Genomic DNA, 21,903 nt, shown 5'->3' with positions numbered 1-21,903 from the left:
CCCTTGCAGGAGAATTTGAATAACTTCTAGTACTGTGGCAATAATAATTAACACTTAAATTTGTTGAATATGTATTTTGTGTATATATTCTTATATTTTTGTGCAAAGTCATATTAAATCCTATTAAGTTGTTACAGTAAGACTGGGTTCGATTCCTAGTTGAGACCGTTACTTTTTATTTTTCTGTGTCTTGTTCTGTTTCATGTTTTGTTTAGATATATTAACCACTCGAGCGAACATGTCGAATAATTCGACGTTTTTTTTTTCTAATATTGAGCATGTCGAATTATTCGATGTTTATTACGTACCACTCGTAAAAATTAAATATAATATTATTTAAACCAGTCCCTGGCCAATAATTTATTCCGTTTTAAAGCTGGTAAAATTGGCTTCTTCTATGGCAACACCGATTATCCATAGATGCTTCTGGAAGTAATATTTGGCGGTTTTAATGTGACAGTTTATTACAAAAATTTTACTTTCGAGGCAAAAGTGTTTTGAGAAATCGGTTATATTTACACATCTTTTAAAATGCCGTAAGTGATTGTGTTTTTTGCGTTTTAACGCCATAATATATATGAGTGTAATCGTGATTCAATTATTAATGTGTTTTCAACTCCTTTGATTAAAAAAACGGGTTTTTTTTAGCATATTTTCGATACGAAACTATGATTTCTGGCGGGGTTAGGTTTTTAAGTTATTAATTTGCAATTCAATTCCTAATTACTCCACTTGTGTATTTGAAATAGTGTTTTTCTATTAGAATGATTCATTACCAAGAGATAATTATAAATTTTATTTAGGTGTGGTCATTTTTTCTCCAGATATTTGTAATTTTATAACTCAGTAGAAATGTCGAAAAAATCGGAAAAATATTAGATGAAATTTAATGTAAAGTTACCATCACACAATGAATATGGGATTATTTCATTTCGTTTTGTAATTAATTAATTTATTTACTTATTTCAAATTTCTACAGAGCCAATAATCCACAAGAAAGTGTTCCACAATCCATGTATAAATATCTATTTTTTATATGATAAGATATATAAAAATCTATGATTTGATTCAAAATATAAAATCTACATGAAATATTTTTAATTAGAAGTGTACCGATGCAGAGAGGCAGAGGAAGAGGCAAAGGGAGGGGGGCTGTACGAGCTGGACGTGGAAGCCAACGTGGAGCAGCTCTGGCAGCTCGGTCTGGAGTGTTAGTATTTTTTAATGTTTTTAAAGAAGGTTTTTTTTTGCTGTGGCTATGTGTTGAGCTCATCATATATTTTAATTTATTTTAACAGTGACCCTGCTCTGGTTATGGTGCGGGAAGATCGCGTCAGGGCCCTAAAGGACGTTAGGGCCCTGCCTGCTTCTTTCCAACTGGAGCTGGAAAACCGTAAATTTAAGAAGCAGGCGGCGCGGATTTTGCTCCCCACCGCGCCTGCAAGAAAAGCTAAACGAAAGTAAGTTATCGTCTTTAGATGCATTACACAAAATTATTTTTTTTCCCTGAGAGCTTTCCGCCACCGTGAGAGTTGGTTGGATCAGCGCTCTGTGCATTATGCACATGCAGTAAAATCAGCGCTATTCCAATTCTTATTGTTTTTTATTTACTGTTTCACGTGTGAATGACAACGATTCATATGATTTATGTATATGTTTTCAGAATTCCATCTCCGGAGAGAGTAGCGTGTCCCTTTTCACAGGGCACGCCTTCAACGCTGCCATCGCCTATTCCCCCACCGTGGTTGTCCAACGAGCAAGCTGTCACAACGACCCAAGCAACGGCTCCCGCTGTGCCAACGCGGGCGACTTCTCCAGAGCCGTTACCTGGGACATCGCGGGATGGGGAACGCCAGTGGGGCGATCTCTCTCTGGAGCATGGCTACCATAGAGAGCTGTGGGTGGAAGTGCCGTTCTGCCAGGAAGTGTCTGCGTTTGGAAACGGTGAGTTTTTTTAATACATCTTACCAGAGGCGTTCCGTAATTGAAATATAGACATATTAAATCGTTTTGTACATTTCAGAGCCAGGCATGGATGGAACGGGGACTGGTGACGTTCAAGCTGCAGCTCTCTATTATGATGAGTCGGCACTTGAAAACCGTAGTTGGTCGGGTGGTTATAGCGCAATACATTAGTCCTAGGGCCTGGACCGACATAGCTTCTCCCACCCTCGCTTCTCATACCTCCACGCGGTGACCAACGGGCAACGGACTGGAGGGTGAAGTTGATGGTAACCAATCCGTCGGGGGACCCCAAAAGTACGGCTAAAGTGAGAAGCAGTGAGCGTCTGTTCCGCATGTTAGTGGCGGCTCACAAATGGTGGGTGTGGCAACTCGACATATTCGGGTACTAGTCGCATACACCATATCTAATGGGTATCCAGGCTCATTAGTTTAATCCGATAATTGACCATAAAACGGGCAATGATAGCGGATCCAGCCCTAGTTAGTTGGGTCACTCTGGTTCCACGTCTGACGACCATCGGTGGATAAAAACCATAGTCAATCAACCAAAGCTTCATGGAAAAACATACGCAAAGATGCACTACCCTGTCTGGCAGCGAGGGGGAATCTCTCCTCGGTGATCCAGAGACTGACATTATGTCAGGGTCAGCTTGCAGGACTCCAGGGGCAAGCAAAATGAAGCGGAGGAAAGCCAGTCGTTCTGGGTTTGAAAAGATAAGAGCCATTACTTGGAATCTGGGAACGCTTACAGCAAAAAGCAAAGAATTGGCCGAATTGATGAGAAGACGTAGGATTGATATTGCATGCATTCAAGAAACCGAATGGAAAAATACAAATATAGACAAGTGCCGCTACCTAGAAACACAGACAAATGATTACAAACTGTATTACTACGGAGAAAGTAGTACCAGAAATGGAGTAGCCATATTACTACAGCAAAGGTTTCATGAAAATGTGATAAAAGTAATAGCACCCAATGATAGAATTATAATGTTAAAACTGGTAATATGTAACGCTATTTACAATATCATTTGTGCATATGCACCACAAATGGGATGTGATAGAGAAGAAAGAGTCAGTTTTTGGGACAAGCTGGAAGAATTAATCCAAAACATTCCAGAAAATGAAGCTATCATGATGGGGGCAGATATGAATGGGCATGTGGGGATGTCAAATAGTGGCCATGATACTAGCCATGGCGGCTTTGGATATGGAGCACGAAACGAACTAGGAGATGAGCTACTAAATTTCTCAGATGCATACGGTTTCACTATCGTGAACACATTCTACCAAAAGAAACCAGAACATCTCATAACCTACAAAAGTGGAAATGCTGCAACACAAATAGATTATTGGTTATGTAGAAACGAAATGAGAAAAATGCTCAGAGACTGTAAAGTTATCCCTGGTGAACCCCTTGCAACACAACATCGCCTACTATTGCTGGAATTACATTTAACTAGACATAAATTGTATAAGGACAAGATAAAACCAACAACCAAAATTAAGTGGTTCAATATCTCAAAAGAAAACGGAAAACAATTAACGTCAAAACTCCAAAACTGGATGCTTGAAAATCTCCAAAATGAAGAGACACAAAACCCAACTGAAATGTGGAAAGCATTTGAACAGGTATGTTTACAGGAAGCCAAACAACATCTGGGAGTCTCCAAAGGTAAACTGAAAATAAAGAAGGAATCATGGTGGTGGACAAACGAGGTGCAAAAATGTGTAAAAGAGAAGAAAACTGCTTTCAGAAACTGGTCACAATGTAAGTGCGATAACGAGAAAGAGCAACTCCGGATAGTGTATAAGCAAATCAAAAAGACAGTAAAGAAAATAGTTGCCTCTGCACAACATGAGGCATTGAGAGAGCTGTATGATGACCTAGAAACACCCAACGGAGTGCAAAGAATATACAAAATCGCAGCACACAGGAGAGAAAGGGCCAAATCTATTAGAACACCCAAATACATAGAAAACACTGACGGTGAGTTGATCACAGACGAAATCAAAATATGTGAAAGATGGAAAGATTATTATTCTACATTACTGAACGAAGAATTTCCAAGAACAATTCATGTATCAGAGAAACCAGTGCTGGGGCCAGTTGAAGAAATCACTCTGACAGAAGTTAAAGTAGCCATATCACAAATGAAAAAGGGGAAAGCAGTGGGGCCAGACAATATTCCAGCCGAATTATGGAAAGAGTGTGGGGAAGTGGGACATAAATGGCTGTGCAACCTGTATAATAAAGTACTGACCGGAGAACCAATGCCAGAAAGCTTTAGGAAAAGCTATCTTCTTCCATTTTACAAAAATAAGGGAGACTCTAGGAAGTGCGACAATTATAGAGGGATAAAGCTTATGTCTCACACCATGAAAATATATGAGAGGATTATAAACACACGAATTAGGAATATTGTAAAAATACACGACGATCAATGCGGCTTTGTATCGGGGAAATCAACAATAGATGCTATTCAAACAGTCAGAATCATAGTTGAAAAATATCGAGATGCAAAAAAAGATTTACACATGGTATTTATAGACTTGGAAAAAGCATTTGACAGGGTACCCCGAAGCCTGATATGGGCGGCATTGAGATCCCATAACGTACCAGAAGGATATGTGCTCTCCATACAAGATATGTATACAGACGTAGAAACACAAGTAAGATGCACATCAGGGATGTCACCAACATTTCCAATTAAAGTGGGGGTACACCAAGGATCTGTCCTCAGCCCATTGCTATTCATAATGGTCATGAATTACCTAACGAGTCAAGAAATGAACAGTATTCTCAAGACTATGCTTTTTGCAGATGATGTAGTACTGATAGAAGAAAATCATTGTGATCTACAAAATAGCCTGGAAAGGTGGAGAAAGATCCTGGAGGATAATGGACTAAAAATTAGCAGGAAAAAGACGGAATATTTGTATTTACCATTTGAAGACCCAAATGCTGTAACTCCTTCGATGCAATTGGATGGAGTAACATTAGCCAACTGTGACTCATTTAAGTATCTGGGCTCACTCATCCACAGAGACGGAGGATGTGCAGCGGATGTCAACCATAGGATAGGAGTGGGATGGATGAAATTTAGATCCGTAACAGGAATTTTGTGCGACACGAAAATGCCAATAAAACTTAAAGGAAAGACATACCAGACTATTGTTAGACCCGCGATAATGTATGGCTCCGAATGCTGGACTATGTACAACTCCTACTCTAGGCAACTCGAATCAGCAGAAATGCGAATGCTTAGATCATTAAAAGATAAAATTAAAAGCTCACGCATTCGTGGTAGCCTGGGTGTCACTGACATAAACAGTAAGCTAGAGGAACGACAGTTAAGATGGTATGGGCACATAAGACGGAGACCACCAGACCACACAGTGAAGCAGGCAATTTCTATAGAGCTTCAAAGACAGTCATCCAGAGGTAGACCAAAGAACTCCTGGATGACCCAATGCTCCAAAATCCTACAAAGAAACGGCCTAGATGAAAGCGACACTCAGAACCGAAGAAGTTATAACCTGAGAACGAGAAGAGCCGACCCAACAGCCTACCTAGGCAATGAGTTGGGATAGTGCTAGGAAGAAGAGGCACTTGAAAACCGTAAGTTATAAAACCAACTAACTAACTAACCTTCACGCCATTTCGGTAGGCAGAGGATGGACCGCCATACAACTTGGTTTTGGCACACACACTCTCTTCTTCATTCAAACTCATCCGTTCCTCCCCTTGTGCTATTCTGACATAGCCCGCCTCAAATATTCAATTTATATTGGTTTTTCTCATAATTTAAGTAAATCAATACATAGTTTTATTGTGCCTCGCTCTAGAGCGATACTCTCAGTATCGCGCTGGTGAGAGCCCACTATTCAGAATTGAACATTGCTTGAAAATCGTGGAATGGGGAACGCCAGTGGGGCGATCACTCTCTGGAGCATGGCTACCATAAAGAGCTGTGGGTGGACATGCCGTTTTGCCAGGAAGTGTCTGTGTTTAGAAACAGTGAGATTATTGTTTTAAAACGTCATATCAGAGGCGTTCCGTAATTGAAATAAAGACACATTAAATCAATTTGTGTTATATACATTTCAGACCCAGGCATGGACAGAGCGGGTGAATTTGAAGCTGCATCTCTTCATCATGATCAATCGGCATTTGAAGACCGTAAGTTATAAAACTAACTAACAACGCCATTTCGCTACACGGGTAGGCAGAGGATGGACCGCCATACAACTCGGTCTTGGCACACACACTCTTTTCTTCATTCAAACTCATTTATACCTGCCCTTGTGTTATTCTGACATTGCGCGCCTCAAGTATTTGATTAACTTGATCGAGCCAAGAGTTCATTATCTTAAAGCGTTGTACCAAAGGGAGTAAGTACTAGTGTAATGTAGTAAGTAGAAATGTTAAGTTAATTTGTGTTTTCTGTTGTTTTAGAAACGGATCTGGACGAAGGGAGCGACGTCGACGAGGATAACTTATGCATGCCACCAAAACCTTATCATCGTATGAACAATGCACTTAACCCCGGTATGGCCGTAGACCTAAGACAAGACCAGGTAGATAGAGAGGCAATGCGTTCGATTCTGCCATCTGATAGTTACTCTTTCGATTGGTCCAGCGATATCTCACATTTTAATGGGATAAGGCAGATATTCACAGGTACGCCGGGACCAACTTTCAATACCGACAAACCTGTGGATGCCTTTCTTAAAATCTTCGATGCCGATTTCGTTGAACTGATCGTAAGAGAGACTAACAGGTATGCAGAACAACACATTGCGCTAACCCAATTCAAGGGTATCACTAGATGGGCTCCCACGAATAAAGAGGAAATGTACGTATTCTTGGCACTTCTAATGCATCAAGGTATTTGTCCCCTTCCCGTTGAAAAAGACTTCTTCTTTTCAATTGACGTCACCGCCATGCCTTATTTCAGCAAAACCATGAGCTATAATCGTTTTCTTCTAATAAAAAAATTCCTTCACTTCACCAACAATGAAACTCTTTCTTCTGATGTACCGTTATCTGTGCGAAGGTTACAAAAGATTCAGCCCGTCTTGGACCACCTCTCCCATAAGTTTGAGAGTTTATACCTGCCCGAGCAAGACATCTCTCTAGATGAATCCTTACTCCGCTATAAAGGCCGTTTGGGATTCGTCCAGATGATCAAATCTAAAGCGGCAGGCTCGGGTATAAAGTCTTACGAGCTTTGTGAGTCCAAGTCTGGCTATCTTTGGAAATTCCAAATTTATACGGGGAAGACCATTTCCAGTCAGACTGAATCGACAAATCCAGACCAGGAAGACATGACGGAAGACGACATAACGGAAGACATGACACAGGCCAACTTTTCTGGTGCTCACAATATCTGCCCAGTTGGGGCCACTGCAAAGATAGTATACGATTTGGCCAGCCCTCTGTTTAACAAAGGGTACACGCTAATAATGGACAATTTTTACAATAGTCCATTATTAGCGCGATGCCTCAAAAGAAGTGGGATGGATTGCATGGGCACATTGCGGTTGAACCGAGAATTTGTGCCCAGTATATTTAAGTCCAATCTCAAATCAAAACTGAGGGAAGGTGAGCTCGTATACTCGAACTGCGGGGACCTCAATGTTATGGTTCTGTTGGACAAAAGCTTGGTAAGTATATTGTCCACCTACCATAAAGCAGAAATCGGGGCAGTTGAAAAGTTTGGGGCTTGGAAATACAAACCCCAAATTGTACTAGACTATAACAAGGTAATGGGGGGAGTTGACAGAAAGGATCAGCTTTTGGCAGGCTACCCCGTTGAACGACAGCGAAACCTGGTCTGGTACAAGAAGCTTTTCAGGAGACTACTAAGTGTTTCGGTGCAGAATGCGTATATATTGTACAGTTCAAAGCTCCGGAAGGAAAATAAATGCATTTTGTATCGAACATTTAGGAGTGAGGTTGCGAGGAATCTGTTCTGTCACAGGGAAATTAACACGACTCCGACTGTGATCATTGGCCAAATAGCTCAAGGAAAGATTCTGCGTACTGTCCTGGAAGGCAACCACTTCTCGGTCCATAGCGGGCGAACGTTGAATTGTGTGTGGGATTATGCAATGATTGTATGGTCCCATATCACACCACCCCACCCTCCATATTGAATAACTGAGGGTTTTTTATTTTATTTTTCTTTTCTTGTTTTTAGTTGTGAAATTATAATTTATAAATTTAATGAACTTTCTTTGGACATCAATAACGATGGCCTGGATGACATAAAAATGTTATAACGACAAAGGACCCAAAGGTACGAGTTCTATCTGATAAGGTTTGGTGGACATTTAATATGTATATTTCAATTCTGATCATTAAAATATACATATTAAAAAATGCATAGGTATTCTCATTCTTTCCTGCTATTGTACACATTAAATAACTTGTTTTATCAACATGATTTGTTTTTGAGGTGTTATGCCGTCTCGCTGTACCTTTTGTATCTGTAACGTTTTGGACAGCGTTAGTTATAGAAGGAGGTAGCGCGACACGGCATAACACCCCAAAAACAAATCATGTTAATACTTTTGACCATGAAAATCTCAAATCACACTAGTTTTATTTTTATGTCTTAATTATATATTTTGTTAATTTTTCTGTAAAGAGGCTTTTTTAGATCTAGTCACTTAACAAAACTAAGCCATTTCAAGCAATGTTTAAATCTGAATGGTGGTCTCTCACCAGAGCGATACTGAGAGTATCACTCTAGAGCGAGGCAAAATGAAACTATGTATTGATTTACTGAGAAAAACCAACATAAATTGAATAAATTTTTATTATGACGAAGTGTGTAAACAATTTTTAAATAAATATGCTGCTCTACCATTGTAATTATACAACTGTAATTTTAATTTAATGAATTTTAAAGCCCATTAGGGCGTAAATAAATCAATTATTTGTTCCCTCAATTATTTTCCTCTCCACTATTTTTCTTTAGATTTCCAACTTTTAGATAAAAAAATATCACTAAAATTTAATTAGCCGATCGACGCTGATACAACAGGTTTGATATATAAAGTTTAATCATCACCATCATTTTAGCTATCGACCTTAAACTAGCTGTCATCTCGTATTTTCCCAAACAGAATTCCACAGGATTTTATCAAATTACAAAGTATATCCTGAAAGATTGGCAAAGCTTATTGCTATGATATGGGCTTTTTTTAAATCTTTGTTTCTTGTTCTATCATGAAACACAAAAACATGGATAAAAATCTCCAGTTCTCAGTCACAATTATTTAAAAAGCAGCAGTCTGATTTTGACATCGTGAAATAGGCTATCTGTATAAAACGATCAAATGATTTAAATAAATCAAGTAGGGCAGTTATTATTATTGGTAATTGTAAACAGTTAATGTATCTTCCTAATGTAGTACCACTTCTTTGTGGTAAATGTATAAAATATCATAATTTAGTTCATTCAAATTTAACAGGTTCACGTACCAAATAACACAAAATAATTTTCACGCATTATTTTTATCTTGATGTCAGCATATAAAAAAATGATTGTCTAGTATATATTTGGATCTGTGGTTGTAGAACAGGTCATAGAGAACATAAAACGTAGAAAATATTCAATGTGAATATTCAAAATATCCACTGGCGGCAATTTCAAATATACTCACGCACAAAATTCGCGCATTTACAAAGTTTACGATTTTTTTATAATTTTTCTATCAATTATACAAATACAAAATAATTAATAAAATATAGGTGAGTTTATTGGCTACATAGCAGTATATTTTTTTTATAGATATGTTTAAATATACAAATATGGAGTAATGATTTTTTTAATGTGGTCGGAATTTTTTCCAAATTAACTTTCAAAGGTGGCGAGCAAGTGAAGCTATTTTTCATTGTTCTCTCTGTCGCTCCAGTGGTTAAAGAAACGTTAGTAAAAAAACTGAAAGAGATTTTGTTTATTGAAATAACCTCAAACATTTTTTTTTAAGTGTGTCAACAGTGATTCATACCAAAGCTCTCGCAAATACAATTACATTTAATATGGTTGATACTTTCACTAATTACAGACAAACACAACATTGATGACATACACACTCACATATGCATTAAATTCATACATACACTTACATATACATTACATAAGAGTAATAAGTTTTTAGAACAACACGATAGGGAGTTTTATGTAACAGATGATTTGAAAGTGGCCAATGATGACATTGTCAAATCAATGGAATTACTTTTATACGTCTCGTTAAAATTACGGCACATTCTCGGTAAAGCTGAGTCATCCCAACTTAGTTTAGTTACTTTAAAATAACACCAGAATTGCGTCCTTCCTGTTTATCAACATTACAATGAAAGCCGTGGAACAAAAATATTACAGCGAGGAAGAAAGTGAAACGTCAGACTGACATAACCATAGACAATAGACGACACACAAGTTTTATTTTAATTGAGCCCATGACGGTACCTACTTACAACTTTATGACGATGATGTTCAAAAGATGAAAATGAAACGTTTCAAATATATTTATTTGCAGGAAAGTCTCATGTATGGCTTATTTAGCAGGGCAATATAATATAACTCAAGAATATTTTCGTAATCCTGCAATATATTTATTTAATATAATATGTATTTTTTACATTCTAGATCTCAATTAGCCAACGTTCAACGTGTAACTTATACACGAGAAAAAAAATGTTGATAGTTTATTTAGTCATTCATTGTAGTGTACTTTTCTAGTTCAAGTTGACCGATGAATTACGTCTCATCTCTTTTTAAGAAGAGTTTTTTTTATCAATAACATTAAATTGAATTTAGGAAAATTGATTAATGATTACCTAATAAAAAAAATATATATATAAACAAAATTTAATATTAAAAAAAAATACATATACTCTTAACCTTTAACTATGGACGTGAAAAAAAAATTACACTCCCATGGACGTCGGGTCACACAGACCCCTTCATAAAATTCTTCTAATTTTCAAACCTGGACCAATCTGACTTTAGCAAGGAGTTTATATGTATAAAGTATTTATAAATAAAAGATCGAATAATAAAAATAATCAACTTTTATTCATATTTTAATAATTATCTCCAAATATAACTAACCTAGTCAGTTTTCAGTCTTAATTGACTTGAGATCATATTAAAGCTCCTTAATTATAGTAGGTATTACAAAACTCAAAACCAATAATTTTTCCTAGCTAATAAAAGAAACAGTAACATAAAGTCATAAAAAAAACATCTGAAAGAAATAAAATAAAAATTCTCACAAGGATCAAACTTATGTAAAATTACTGGCACTCAGAACATAGAGGCTTGGAACACTGAAGACAAACTGGCTTCTTGCAGTTAATACAGGCATGGGTTGTCTTTCTAGAGAGCTTGATGGGCAAAATCTACATCTTTTACGATTTTAAGGACCAACTTCTTCAGCCTGTATTGCCGCTGGGGGCACATCTGCACCTAATATTCGAGTAATTGTCGACCTCAATTCTCTAGGCAATTTTGTGCATAAAACTCGTCTTTGAGCATGTGGCAGGACTAGAGACCGCGCTAAAGTTTTCAAAAAATCACCTCTTTCTATTTTCTTTTCCTGTTCCTGATTGAACAAGACGTAAACATTTACTCCACTTAAATCTAGAACAAATTAAAAAAGTTTGTAATACTAAAATGTAAGAAAATTATAGTAGACGGGTCACATAGGCCCGAGTATATTTGTATGGAAATTATAGTCAACGGGTCTCCCAGGCCCTGATCAGACTTTAAATGATTATTACTCACGTAATAAGTGCCGGATGACGCGACCTTCTGCCTCCTTGGTCATAACACAACTAAAACTGAAGCTACTGAGACGCGCGGGGATGGCACGCGCGGGGAAGGTGTTTATTCCGAGAAATTGAAGGAGGGGTTGGGCCTCTGAGACCCGACGTCCATAGTTAAAGGTTAAGTTATATTATGCGCTTCCTAATATGTGTTAATATGTGTTTATTGTTGTTGCATTTTATTAAGTACCCATTTCATACAATATTGCCAGCTCGGTCTTTGAACAATTTACTACCAGTACTGTACCTACCTTTTATTATTTCGTACCTAATAAGTACATTTTTATTTTTATATCTTATTTTTTCTAAGTTTAATAACTACTATATTATTTAAGTTATATTTTTATTTTTTAGTTTGTAATTAAATTTCTTATTTTCTTAATTATATAGTGTTATAATCAAATTTATCATCTAGTTTTATAGCTATTTGTTAATTTTTAGCTACATCAACTAATGAAATTTTACAACCTATAAACCATAATGACTCACAACACTCCCCAACTCAAACACGAGAAATAATTTCTCAATTGAGTTGGGCAATTTTTGGTTAAAAATTTATAATTTTTTCGCAATCAGCCTCGAAATATCTATATTTGACAAGCCCCCAAAGGGCACACAAACTCCAACGGCTCGGAGGGCTTTGAAGCAGAGAATGGACGGTTATCTCGAGAGTATTTCCTCCTGGGGTAAAAATAATCTCGTCGAATTTAATGTTTCAAAGACCCAATCCTGTCTGATTACGTCTAAAAGGGATCCAAATGATAATCTAGTCTCCTTCAACGGAAGCAATCTTCCGAACAGGCCTTCCATTGATATGCTTGGTGTAACTATAAGTGACCAGCTCAGGTACGGGGGCTCCATCGAAGCTAGAGTAAAGTTGGCCTCTCAGAAGCTGGGCGTACTGTACAGGGCCCGCAGATACTTTAATAGTACACAACTGCTCACCCTGTACAAATCGCAAGTGCGCCCTACTGTCGAATTTGGCAGCCATCTCTGGTCTGGAGCCCCAAAATACCTGAAAAAAACCCTTGACTCTGTGCAGAAACGGGCGGTCCGTTTGATAGATTCCCCAATCTTAACAAACGGACTGCAATCTTTAGAGCACAGGCGTCAGGTAGGTATGCTGTCCTTGTTCTATCGGTATTACAATGGAAGATGCTCTGAGGAACTAGCGTCATTGATCCCTTCGGCACCGGTGCGTAGTCGGGATACACGCCAAACGCGCGCCCAACATTTGTACACAGTTGACACTTGTCACATGAGAACGGGTCGCTTCTATGATTCGTTCTTAAGTTCAACAGCTCGGCTGTGGAACGAACTGCCGGCCTCTGTGTTTCCTCCCTCCTACAACATGGGACTCTTCAAGACCCATGTTCACTCCTTCCTCTCCACAAAAAGACCCTCCACACAGCATCCCCAAAGATGACATAGGCCCTGAGGGAAATTATTTTCTTCAGGGCCTCCTGTGTGGAGTAAATATAAAAAAAAAAAAAAAAAAAATTATTAACCTTTGTACCACTTCTATTGGAGTAAGGTTAGTTTTGTATGTGGATCCCCAACTAATGATACCATATTGTAGAGTTGATTGGACTAAGGCATAATATATTAAATATAGGTTTTTTAAAGACAAAAAATTTCTGATTCTTAAAAATACATATATCAGTTTTCTGATTTTTTTTACAATTTGACATATTTGTTCCTTCCAATTCAAATTTTTATCGATAATTACTCCTAGATATTTGATTGTGTTTGTGTTTTTTAGTATTGTGCAGTTTTGGAAACAGTAATTTTTATTATGTATTTTGGAATTGTCATGAATGATACTGTCAAAATTTTTAGGGATGTCTTTTGTGTGTATTGCAAATGGAATTACATACGTTTTATCGCTATTTAGTGATAGTAAATTAATGTCGAAGAAATTCTTAAGAGTATTTATGTCTTCAGTGGCTTTAAGTATTACGTTTTCCCAAGTTTTTTCGCTTATTATTAGAACTGTATCGTCGGCATACGAAGTAATTTGGCCATGTAGTGGTTGAAAGAAAATGTCGTTAACATATATGGTGAAAAGAATTGGTCCAAGCACTGTACCTTGCGGGATTCCAAAGTCAGAATGTTCTTTATCGCTATCAACATTATTTATTTTTACGACTTGTGGTCGATTTTTTAGGTAGTTTGAAATCCATTTAATCGCGTTGTCTTTTATACCTATATTATTCATTTTTTTTCAGTAGAATCTTATGGGATATGCTATCAAAAGCTCTTCTGAGATCAATAAATATACCTGCACATTTTTTACCTTTATCTAAAGATTCGTAAATGTATGAAGTTACGTTAGCAATAGCATCTTGTGTGCTGAGAGATTTTATAAATCCAAACTGGTTTTTGTGTAGTATTTTATTATTATCTAGGAAATTGACCAATTGTTTTTTTACTATTTTTTCAAAGATTTTTCCTATATTTGAAATTAAACAGATTGGTCGATAATTTGTTACTTGATGTGGATCTCCAGATTTGTAAATAGGTGAGATTATTGTATTTTTGTAGTTCGTTGGAAATATTCCTTTTGTTAAACTTAAGTTTATTAAATGAGTGATTGGTTTTATTAAATAAGGTTTCATAGATTTTAACATATGTGCCGTAATAGAATCAAAACCGGGAGACGAACCTCCTTTCATATTATCTATTATTTTTATGATTTCACATTCTGTTGTTGTTTCAAACGTTGAGAATATATTACGTTCCTGTAAGTTTTCATTATTATGATTTTCCGGGATATAAGATTTTTGGATATTTTTCGCAAGATTTTTTCCGACATTAGCAAAAAAAGAGTTAAATATATTTGCACATTGTTTAGGTTGCATATTGGCATCTATAATATTGTTATCATGTTAAATATATTTTACTTTTTGTGTTTTTTTTGTATTGTCAATAGCCAAATTAACTGTTTTCCACATTTGTTTTTGGTTATTTTCCGAAGATAATATTTTATTTTTAAAAAAATCTCATTTACTTTTTTTAATATAGGTTGTTAATTTATTTTTGTATTTTTTATATTAAATATATGCATTTTCATCTTGGGGATTTTTTAAAGTTGTCTTGTAAAGTTTTTCTTTGTTTCTAATAGATATTATAAGTCCTTGGGTAATCTTAGGTTTTAAACATCTTAATTTTGATTTTATGTGTGTTGTTGTTTCAGTTGTTGAATTTTTAATGTGTTGCGACAGGGTATTTTCAAAGTTAGTCGAACATGTTTCGGTGTCATCACTGTTTAAAACATTGTTCCAATCCTCTTTTTTTAGATTTTCAGTGAGAATGGTCATATTAATGGTGGATTTTTTAGTTATTATATTATGTTTTTTTTGTTTAATATTGTTATTATATAGAAGTAAGCATGAATGATGATCAGTTATGTCAGTTTTCCAAACAATTGATTTTAATTTGTGAAGATCTTTAATATTTACGTTTGTCCAGATATGATCTAAGCAGGTTGGAGTATGTTCTTTTATTTCTCTTGTGTTTTTATTTATGAAGTTTTGTTCAGTCATACAGTTAATGTATTCATGTTTACAACCATTTTCATTTTGTTCATTAATATTTAAGTTAAAATCACCTACAATGAAGCAAAGCTTATTTTTAATTTTCGATAATATGTTTTTAAGGTCATTAATAAACGTAATTATATTCGAGCCGTGCGTTCTATAGATAGCTATTAGATGGTACATTGATTTGCCGAGTTTGAAATGTATTTCGATGCAGTTTACTAAATGTATTGGGTGTTCAATTATTTTAATAATACTAAATTTATTACTTGCAAATATTATTATTCCACTATTTTTATTGATATCTATTTTGGTAGAAATATAATTGTATTCGGGTAAGCAATAAGAAGGTGACTCAGCATTTGAAAATGTTTCGGATAATACTATGAAGTCCGGTTTTTTTATTAAATTATTTATTTTTAGAATTAGCTCTTCCAGATTTTTTTGAACACTACGAATGTTTAGGTGCATAATAATTATATCATTGTTGTTTTTAGAAATAATTTTGTTACATGAATCAGTGGATATGCATTCATATTCTTGAATTTTAATATTTTTTCTAATTCATTATTTATGAAATCATCATGAAGTATTGTGTTACAGATGAATGAGTTTGACATATTTTTGGGAAGAAGGTTGTATTGATCAGCTGTATTATATACTTTTTTTCCTATATTATAAGTGTTATCTAGTTCGTTTGTACTAATATTATTACATCCTACTTGTCTAAAAAATGTCTTATGTAAAATGGATGAGTGTGCAAATAAATATGTTTGGAAGTATATTTTGTTAGTAATTAAGAACTCGTTTCTATTGATAACGTCATAATTGGGCGGAACAATAAAAATCATATACTTAGAAATAATAATGTAACTCGACTGTGAGTTGTTAGTACTTAAGTAGATACTGTAAATTTGAACAGGCGCTATTAAACAGGGTGTTGACATTGATATGCTGTAAACAAAGTATAGTTGAGATATTAATTTCTTACTTGTTTTTTTTTAATGAATATAGCATTTTAATTATAGTCAATTTTCTGGTAGGCAGAGTCTGTCATTTTCTTGACGTAGTGGCACTTGCTGTCATTCGCTCGATGGTTAGAATTTATTTTCCCATTTCTTTTTTTATTAAAGCCTAGACAGTTGTAGCATTTTGGTGTTTGATTTTTATTTGGGCAGTTCGCTAGAATGTGTTCTTCTGCGCAGTGGAGACATTTGGGTTTTTCTGTTTTCTTTCGGCACTTGTTGGCAGTATGTTCGAACCACAGGCAGTGGTAGCATTGGGACAATGGGTTGGAGTCCTCTACGTGAACCCGCATAAATCCCAGGTTTATTCTTCCTTTTTCGATTAATAGTTTTCTCATTTGACCGGTTGTTTCTAGAATGTAGTTGGATAGTTGATCGCTTCTTTTGTTTTTTATTTTTGCCATTATTTTGGGCATGTGTTTGCTGTCTTCTTTGGTAAGTTGATAAATGTCTTCATTTTGTTCTATAAAATCTTCGTTAAAATCTTGAATGTTGTAGTCTTTATGTATTCCTTTGATGATAACGTTTGGTTTACGTTTTTTTTATTTCTGATGCAGATATGCTGTTATTTTCTTTTTTGTTTATTTCTTTCATAATTTTATCAGCGTCTTCTTTTTTGGGGCAAGTGATGATAACATTGTTATTAATTGTTTTTTTTATTCCAGAAACTTCAACTCCCAATTTCCCGACTCTAATTTGTTTTTGTATGTTTATTTTTATTTGGTCAGTGTTTTCATTATTATTCGAAATTATCTTAATTGTATGCAGCTCTTCTTTTGGCAAGTTTGGTTTTCCTTTTTCAATGACGCTAGCGTACGTTTTTTTTTGTCGTCCGCCGTTGATTGGTGCGGTGGTTGGGAGACTATTTTTTCATAAGTCATTAATTTACCCTCAATTATTCCAATCTTGGTACCAACGTCAATCATTTTGCTTGAAAGGGTAGATAATTTTGTCAAAAGTTTAGCCATTTGGTCTTTAGTAATTTTAAGAGATGGATCCGTAATGGCATTATGGATGCCATCGATGAGTTCTTTTGCTTCATTAATAGATATGAGGGCGTTATCGTTAATATTCATGTTGTTGTGTGTGACAGCCCTGTTTGAGTACACAATGTTATTTATTTGATGCGGTAGTATATTTGCATCGTGTTGTGCGCACCGTTACACCGATACATGCGAGGTAGGTACTGTGAACTGTGATTGTATGCGTTCAAAATGAAATGTTATTATCACTTGTTCTGTCACTGTCACTGAAGATTTTAATTTCACTTTAAAATATTTGAATATTGTTCTGTTTTAACCAATTATTAATCTCGTTTATTAGTTGTCCCTCAAGGGACTACTTTCGATTTAAATATATGCTTTAAGCGAACTTTTTACCGGTTTTAATACAAATTTAACACGGAGCAAAGACAACGTGTGTCTTTCGATTTTATTGTTCACGCGTATTGTGTGAATTACCCCTACGGGCGTAAAATGTAGGAATTTATTTCATATACATTTTGCTGTGTTGTTTTACAGGTAGCATTAACGTGGAAACAGTTTCCAACAAGGAGGAACCAGGACAACTTCACTGGCGCACCCATACTAGAAGAACACCTTTTTCATGTTCCGACTGCAACTATTCATGTTTTCAAAAGGGACGTTTGGCGAGACACATGATGATTCACAGTAGAGAAAAACCTTTTTCATGTTCCTTCTGTATTTATATATGTTCACAAAAGTCGCATTTGACGACGCACATGCTGACGCACGGTGCAGTAAAACCCTTTTCATGTTCCGATTGCAACTTTTCTTGTTCTCTAAAGGGAAATTTGAAAAGACATATGCTGACTCACAGTAGAGAAAACACAATTTCATGTCCCGACTGCGGTTATACATGTTCTCGAAAGAAAAATTTGAAACACATGCAGACTCACAGTGGACAAAAATCTTTTTCATGTTCCGACTGCCGTTATACATCTTCTCGAAGGGGAGATTTTATGAGACACATAATGAGGCACAGTGGAGAAAAACCCTTTTCATGCTCTGACTGTAATTATTCAAGTTCTGTAAAGAGTAATTTGACGCAACACATGCTGTCTCATAGTTCACAAAAACCCTTTTCTTGTTTCGACTGTAACTATTCATGTTCGCGAAAGGAAAGTTTGACTAGACACATGCTGACTCACGGTGGAGAAAAACCTCTTTCATGTTCCGACTGCAGTTATTCTTGTTCTCAAAAGAGATCTTTGATGATACACATGATGATTCACAGTAGAGAAAAACCTTTTTCATGTTCGGACTGCAATTATTCATGTTTTCAAAAGGGAATATTGGCCAGACACATGCTGACTCACAGTGGAGAAAAACCATTTTCATGTTTTGATTGTGAATTTTCTTCACGAAAGGAAAGTTTAATGAGACACATGCTGACTCACAGTGGAGTAAAACCTTATTCATGTTCCGACTGCCGTTATTCATGTTCTCAAAAGGCACATTTAACGAGACATATGCTGACTCACAGGGATAAAAAACCTTTTTTCTGTTCCGACTGCAACTACACATGCTCTGTTAAGGGAAATATGAATATTCATATGCTGACGCACAGTAGAGAAAAATAATTTTCGTTTAGTGTGTAAGTTTTTATCTTCACTAAAGTGTACCATAATAAGACACATTCGGACTCATCACAGAAATCCTTGCTCAAAACTAGCGATTATGAATCTTAGATCTGAGGTCGCCACTGGAACTGGAATGCCACTAAACATCATCTACAATATACCAATTGGAAAAAACTGCCGGTGGGCACTAAAGAAATGGATCTTGGCATTATATCATATATCTCATCCTGCATAACGTTTTTTCGAATTCCATAAAAATTGTAAAGAAAATCACACATAAAATTGTTCACCTTAATCCATGGATCACACGGATTGTTGTTATGTTAAGAAATCCATACGATATACTCGTCTTAAGAAAGTATTAAATATATGGAAACATTTGCATTAAGTTATTACAGATTCAAACGAAACATGCTATGAGAAAAAAAAACGATAAATTATGTTTACAAAATTCACGAAAAATTTTGCAAATAATTATTTAGTTAACCAGTTCTCTATCTACCGAAGTTTCATCAAATGACCAACTGAGTATAAACAATGCCCTTAAAAAAATCTTCAATACTTCAATGGTTTTTTTTCTAAAAATATGTGATCGTATATAGTAAAGCAAGCTAAGCAATGTGATGAAGCAATACTAATCAATGAACCTCCTGAGCAAAGAAAGAAGTTCGAAATCAAACAAATTACAGATTAATTTAAAACCACAATTACTTCTCTAAACTCAAATGTATCTTCGGATGCGATCTTAAATCACGTCCAGTACAGTAAAATATCCCTGTAAAGATTTTATTGACCTCTAACAAACATAGTCAATCTGTCTATAACTTAAACCGTGTTCCCCACAGCTCTCAAACAAAACTATAAGTAGGTATTAGGGATAAAGCAAAGACTTTGTTCTGATTTCGATTTGGCTTAATGAAGTGGTGGTGAAAATTCATAGTTATAATAATCAATGATACTCCATTAGACTTAAGTAGTTTGAAAACATTGTCGTAATTGTATTTGATTTTTCTTTATTGCTACCATTTTAATATTATTACTTTTGTTGTGAAAACTTTTGGCTTATCAATTACAATTGTAGTTATTGTTTTAAATGACAAGGGTCAAATAATTTGCTTGTACGATTTGAGGTTATGTTTGTAATGTTTTCGCCTTTTCGCCATTCTTTTATTTGTTTCAAACAATATAGAATTTTCTTCTCTCTGGGCTATGACCGATGTTTAATTTTTTTTTTCTAAGGCTTTGCATATGTGTTCGCAGGGATGGAAAATTCCTCCCCTACAACACATAAGCCTCCATGAAAATTGGACCCTCTTCTTTGATATCTACAGAAAGCTACTTAAAGCTCTCTTGTACTATATATCTTTATAGACATATGTACTTAACTAATTAATACGTTATTTACGATCTTGAACGCAAATATACCCGTATTTATATTGTAATTAAATTCCATCAAACGTTGTGTAATTTTTTTGATTTATGATATAGGATTTTAATTACTTTCATTTTTGTGGTAACCCTCTTGGTTCTGATCGAGGTGTTGAGTTCAAAGTTGAATTAGTCTTTCTATTGCAAACCTAGACTTAAATGAATTTTCTGAATGAGCTAACTTTCCTATTGTAATTATTCTGATTCCCTGCACCCTAACAAAATCGTAGTTAAACGCTGATAAAAGATATTATACATGTTTATTTGGACAGGTAATTTAATATAACTCAAATGGTTAATTGTTAGTAAATTTGATTTTGGTGAACTTTTGTGTCTGTGTGGCACCACTCCTTTATGATTCTGCTGCTATAAGGTACATGTAAAGATTGATTTAGTAGGTTAATGTAATTAGTTAATTGCATATTTGACAAACTCGGAATAGCCCATTTGCTGGCATAATTTGGCTCCAATCCTCCATCAAGTAAACGAGATGATCGGGAGTGGACTAGAAATTTGCACAATCCTTTGACACGGCTCCTTGATTGATACCTAAGTTATCGTGTCCCAAGAAGCCTTCCACGTCATCATGTACTGCATTCAAGTTTCCCCCCGGGTCCCGATACCCCCAAATTCCGACCCCTCCTTGGACTACAATTTACTTAGGGCGAACCGGTTTCGTCCTATATACAATCATATACTCACGGTTGGTGTGGACTTACGGGTCGTGAATCCTCATTCCACGTTTAAGAGAAGATGCGATAGTGGTCTATTAGACCTAAAATGCAAGCTGTATGCAGGTCCGCATCCTCCAGTAAACAGTACATACGAATAAATATATGTATACATACAGTTTGGGAAAGGTTTATAACTCGCAATACGAGGCTATCTACCTCGCATCCCGAGCTCGGATCTCGCGCCAAGAACTCTGCGAAGCTCTAGGTCTGGTAACCGAATATATACGTACTAATAAGGTGATACTAATAAATACTAGTAGAATAAGGTCATATTTGATAGTTTGTTTTGGAGAGCTATCGAACTCCAAGCTTTTGTTTGTTTGGTTTTGACGTTTTTATTTAAGAGAATCGTCATCTCTATTTGGTTTGGTTAATGGTCTTGTTGTAGGAGCGACCACTGCCTCCTATTGATGAACTGTATTTGTTTTAAATTTTACCTCCAGGGTTCAACATTAATTTTTGTTCATCCTATCCCGTGATTTTCCAATTGTTTCAAGTGGTTGATTGCCACATTAGAGAGTACTCGACCCTCAAATATCTCAGGCAACTGATGGGGTTTTGTATGAGCACCCAATCAATAAAATTCAAATGTTTCGTATAATTATTCGATATAAATCTGGCTAACCCGTGATTTTTCAATTGTCGATTGTGAATGATAAGTATTTGTGAACACGCATCTTCCAGCTGTTTCGGGTAACCAATAAAAACTGTGCGATTATCTAATCAATGGTATTCAAATGTTTCATGTAATTTTTTGATATAA

The 21,903-nt window shown here is 35.6% G+C and overlaps 1 protein-coding gene across 1 annotated transcript; it reads left to right on the top strand.

The window, feature by feature from the left end:
• The first annotated feature begins 510 nt into the window (after positions 1-510).
• On the top strand, positions 511-2,136 carry LOC149413920 (uncharacterized). The gene is made up of 5 exons (XM_089643926.1): positions 511-536; positions 1,109-1,210; positions 1,299-1,460; positions 1,664-1,944; positions 2,024-2,136. The coding sequence occupies exons 1-5, from the start codon at positions 532-534 to the stop codon at positions 2,134-2,136; spliced, it is 663 nt and encodes a 220-aa protein (XP_089500052.1). The 5' UTR covers positions 511-531.
• Positions 2,137-21,903: the final 19,767 nt, after the last annotated feature.

Source organism: Hesperophylax consimilis, chromosome 20 (assembly GCF_061612785.1).
Source record: "Hesperophylax consimilis isolate HC1 chromosome 20, BYU_Hcon_1.0, whole genome shotgun sequence".
Classification (NCBI taxonomy): Eukaryota; Metazoa; Arthropoda; class Insecta; order Trichoptera; family Limnephilidae; genus Hesperophylax; species Hesperophylax consimilis.
This window is presented reverse-complemented; position numbering and strand designations above follow the sequence as displayed.

Coding starts and splice junctions, on each gene's coding strand:
- LOC149413920 (XM_089643926.1), top strand. Junction 1,211..1,298: donor CTGGCAGCTCGGTCTGGAGT/GTTAGTATTTTT, acceptor TTATTTTAACAG/TGACCCTGCTCTGGTTATGG. Junction 1,461..1,663: donor GCAAGAAAAGCTAAACGAAA/GTAAGTTATCGT, acceptor ATATGTTTTCAG/AATTCCATCTCCGGAGAGAG.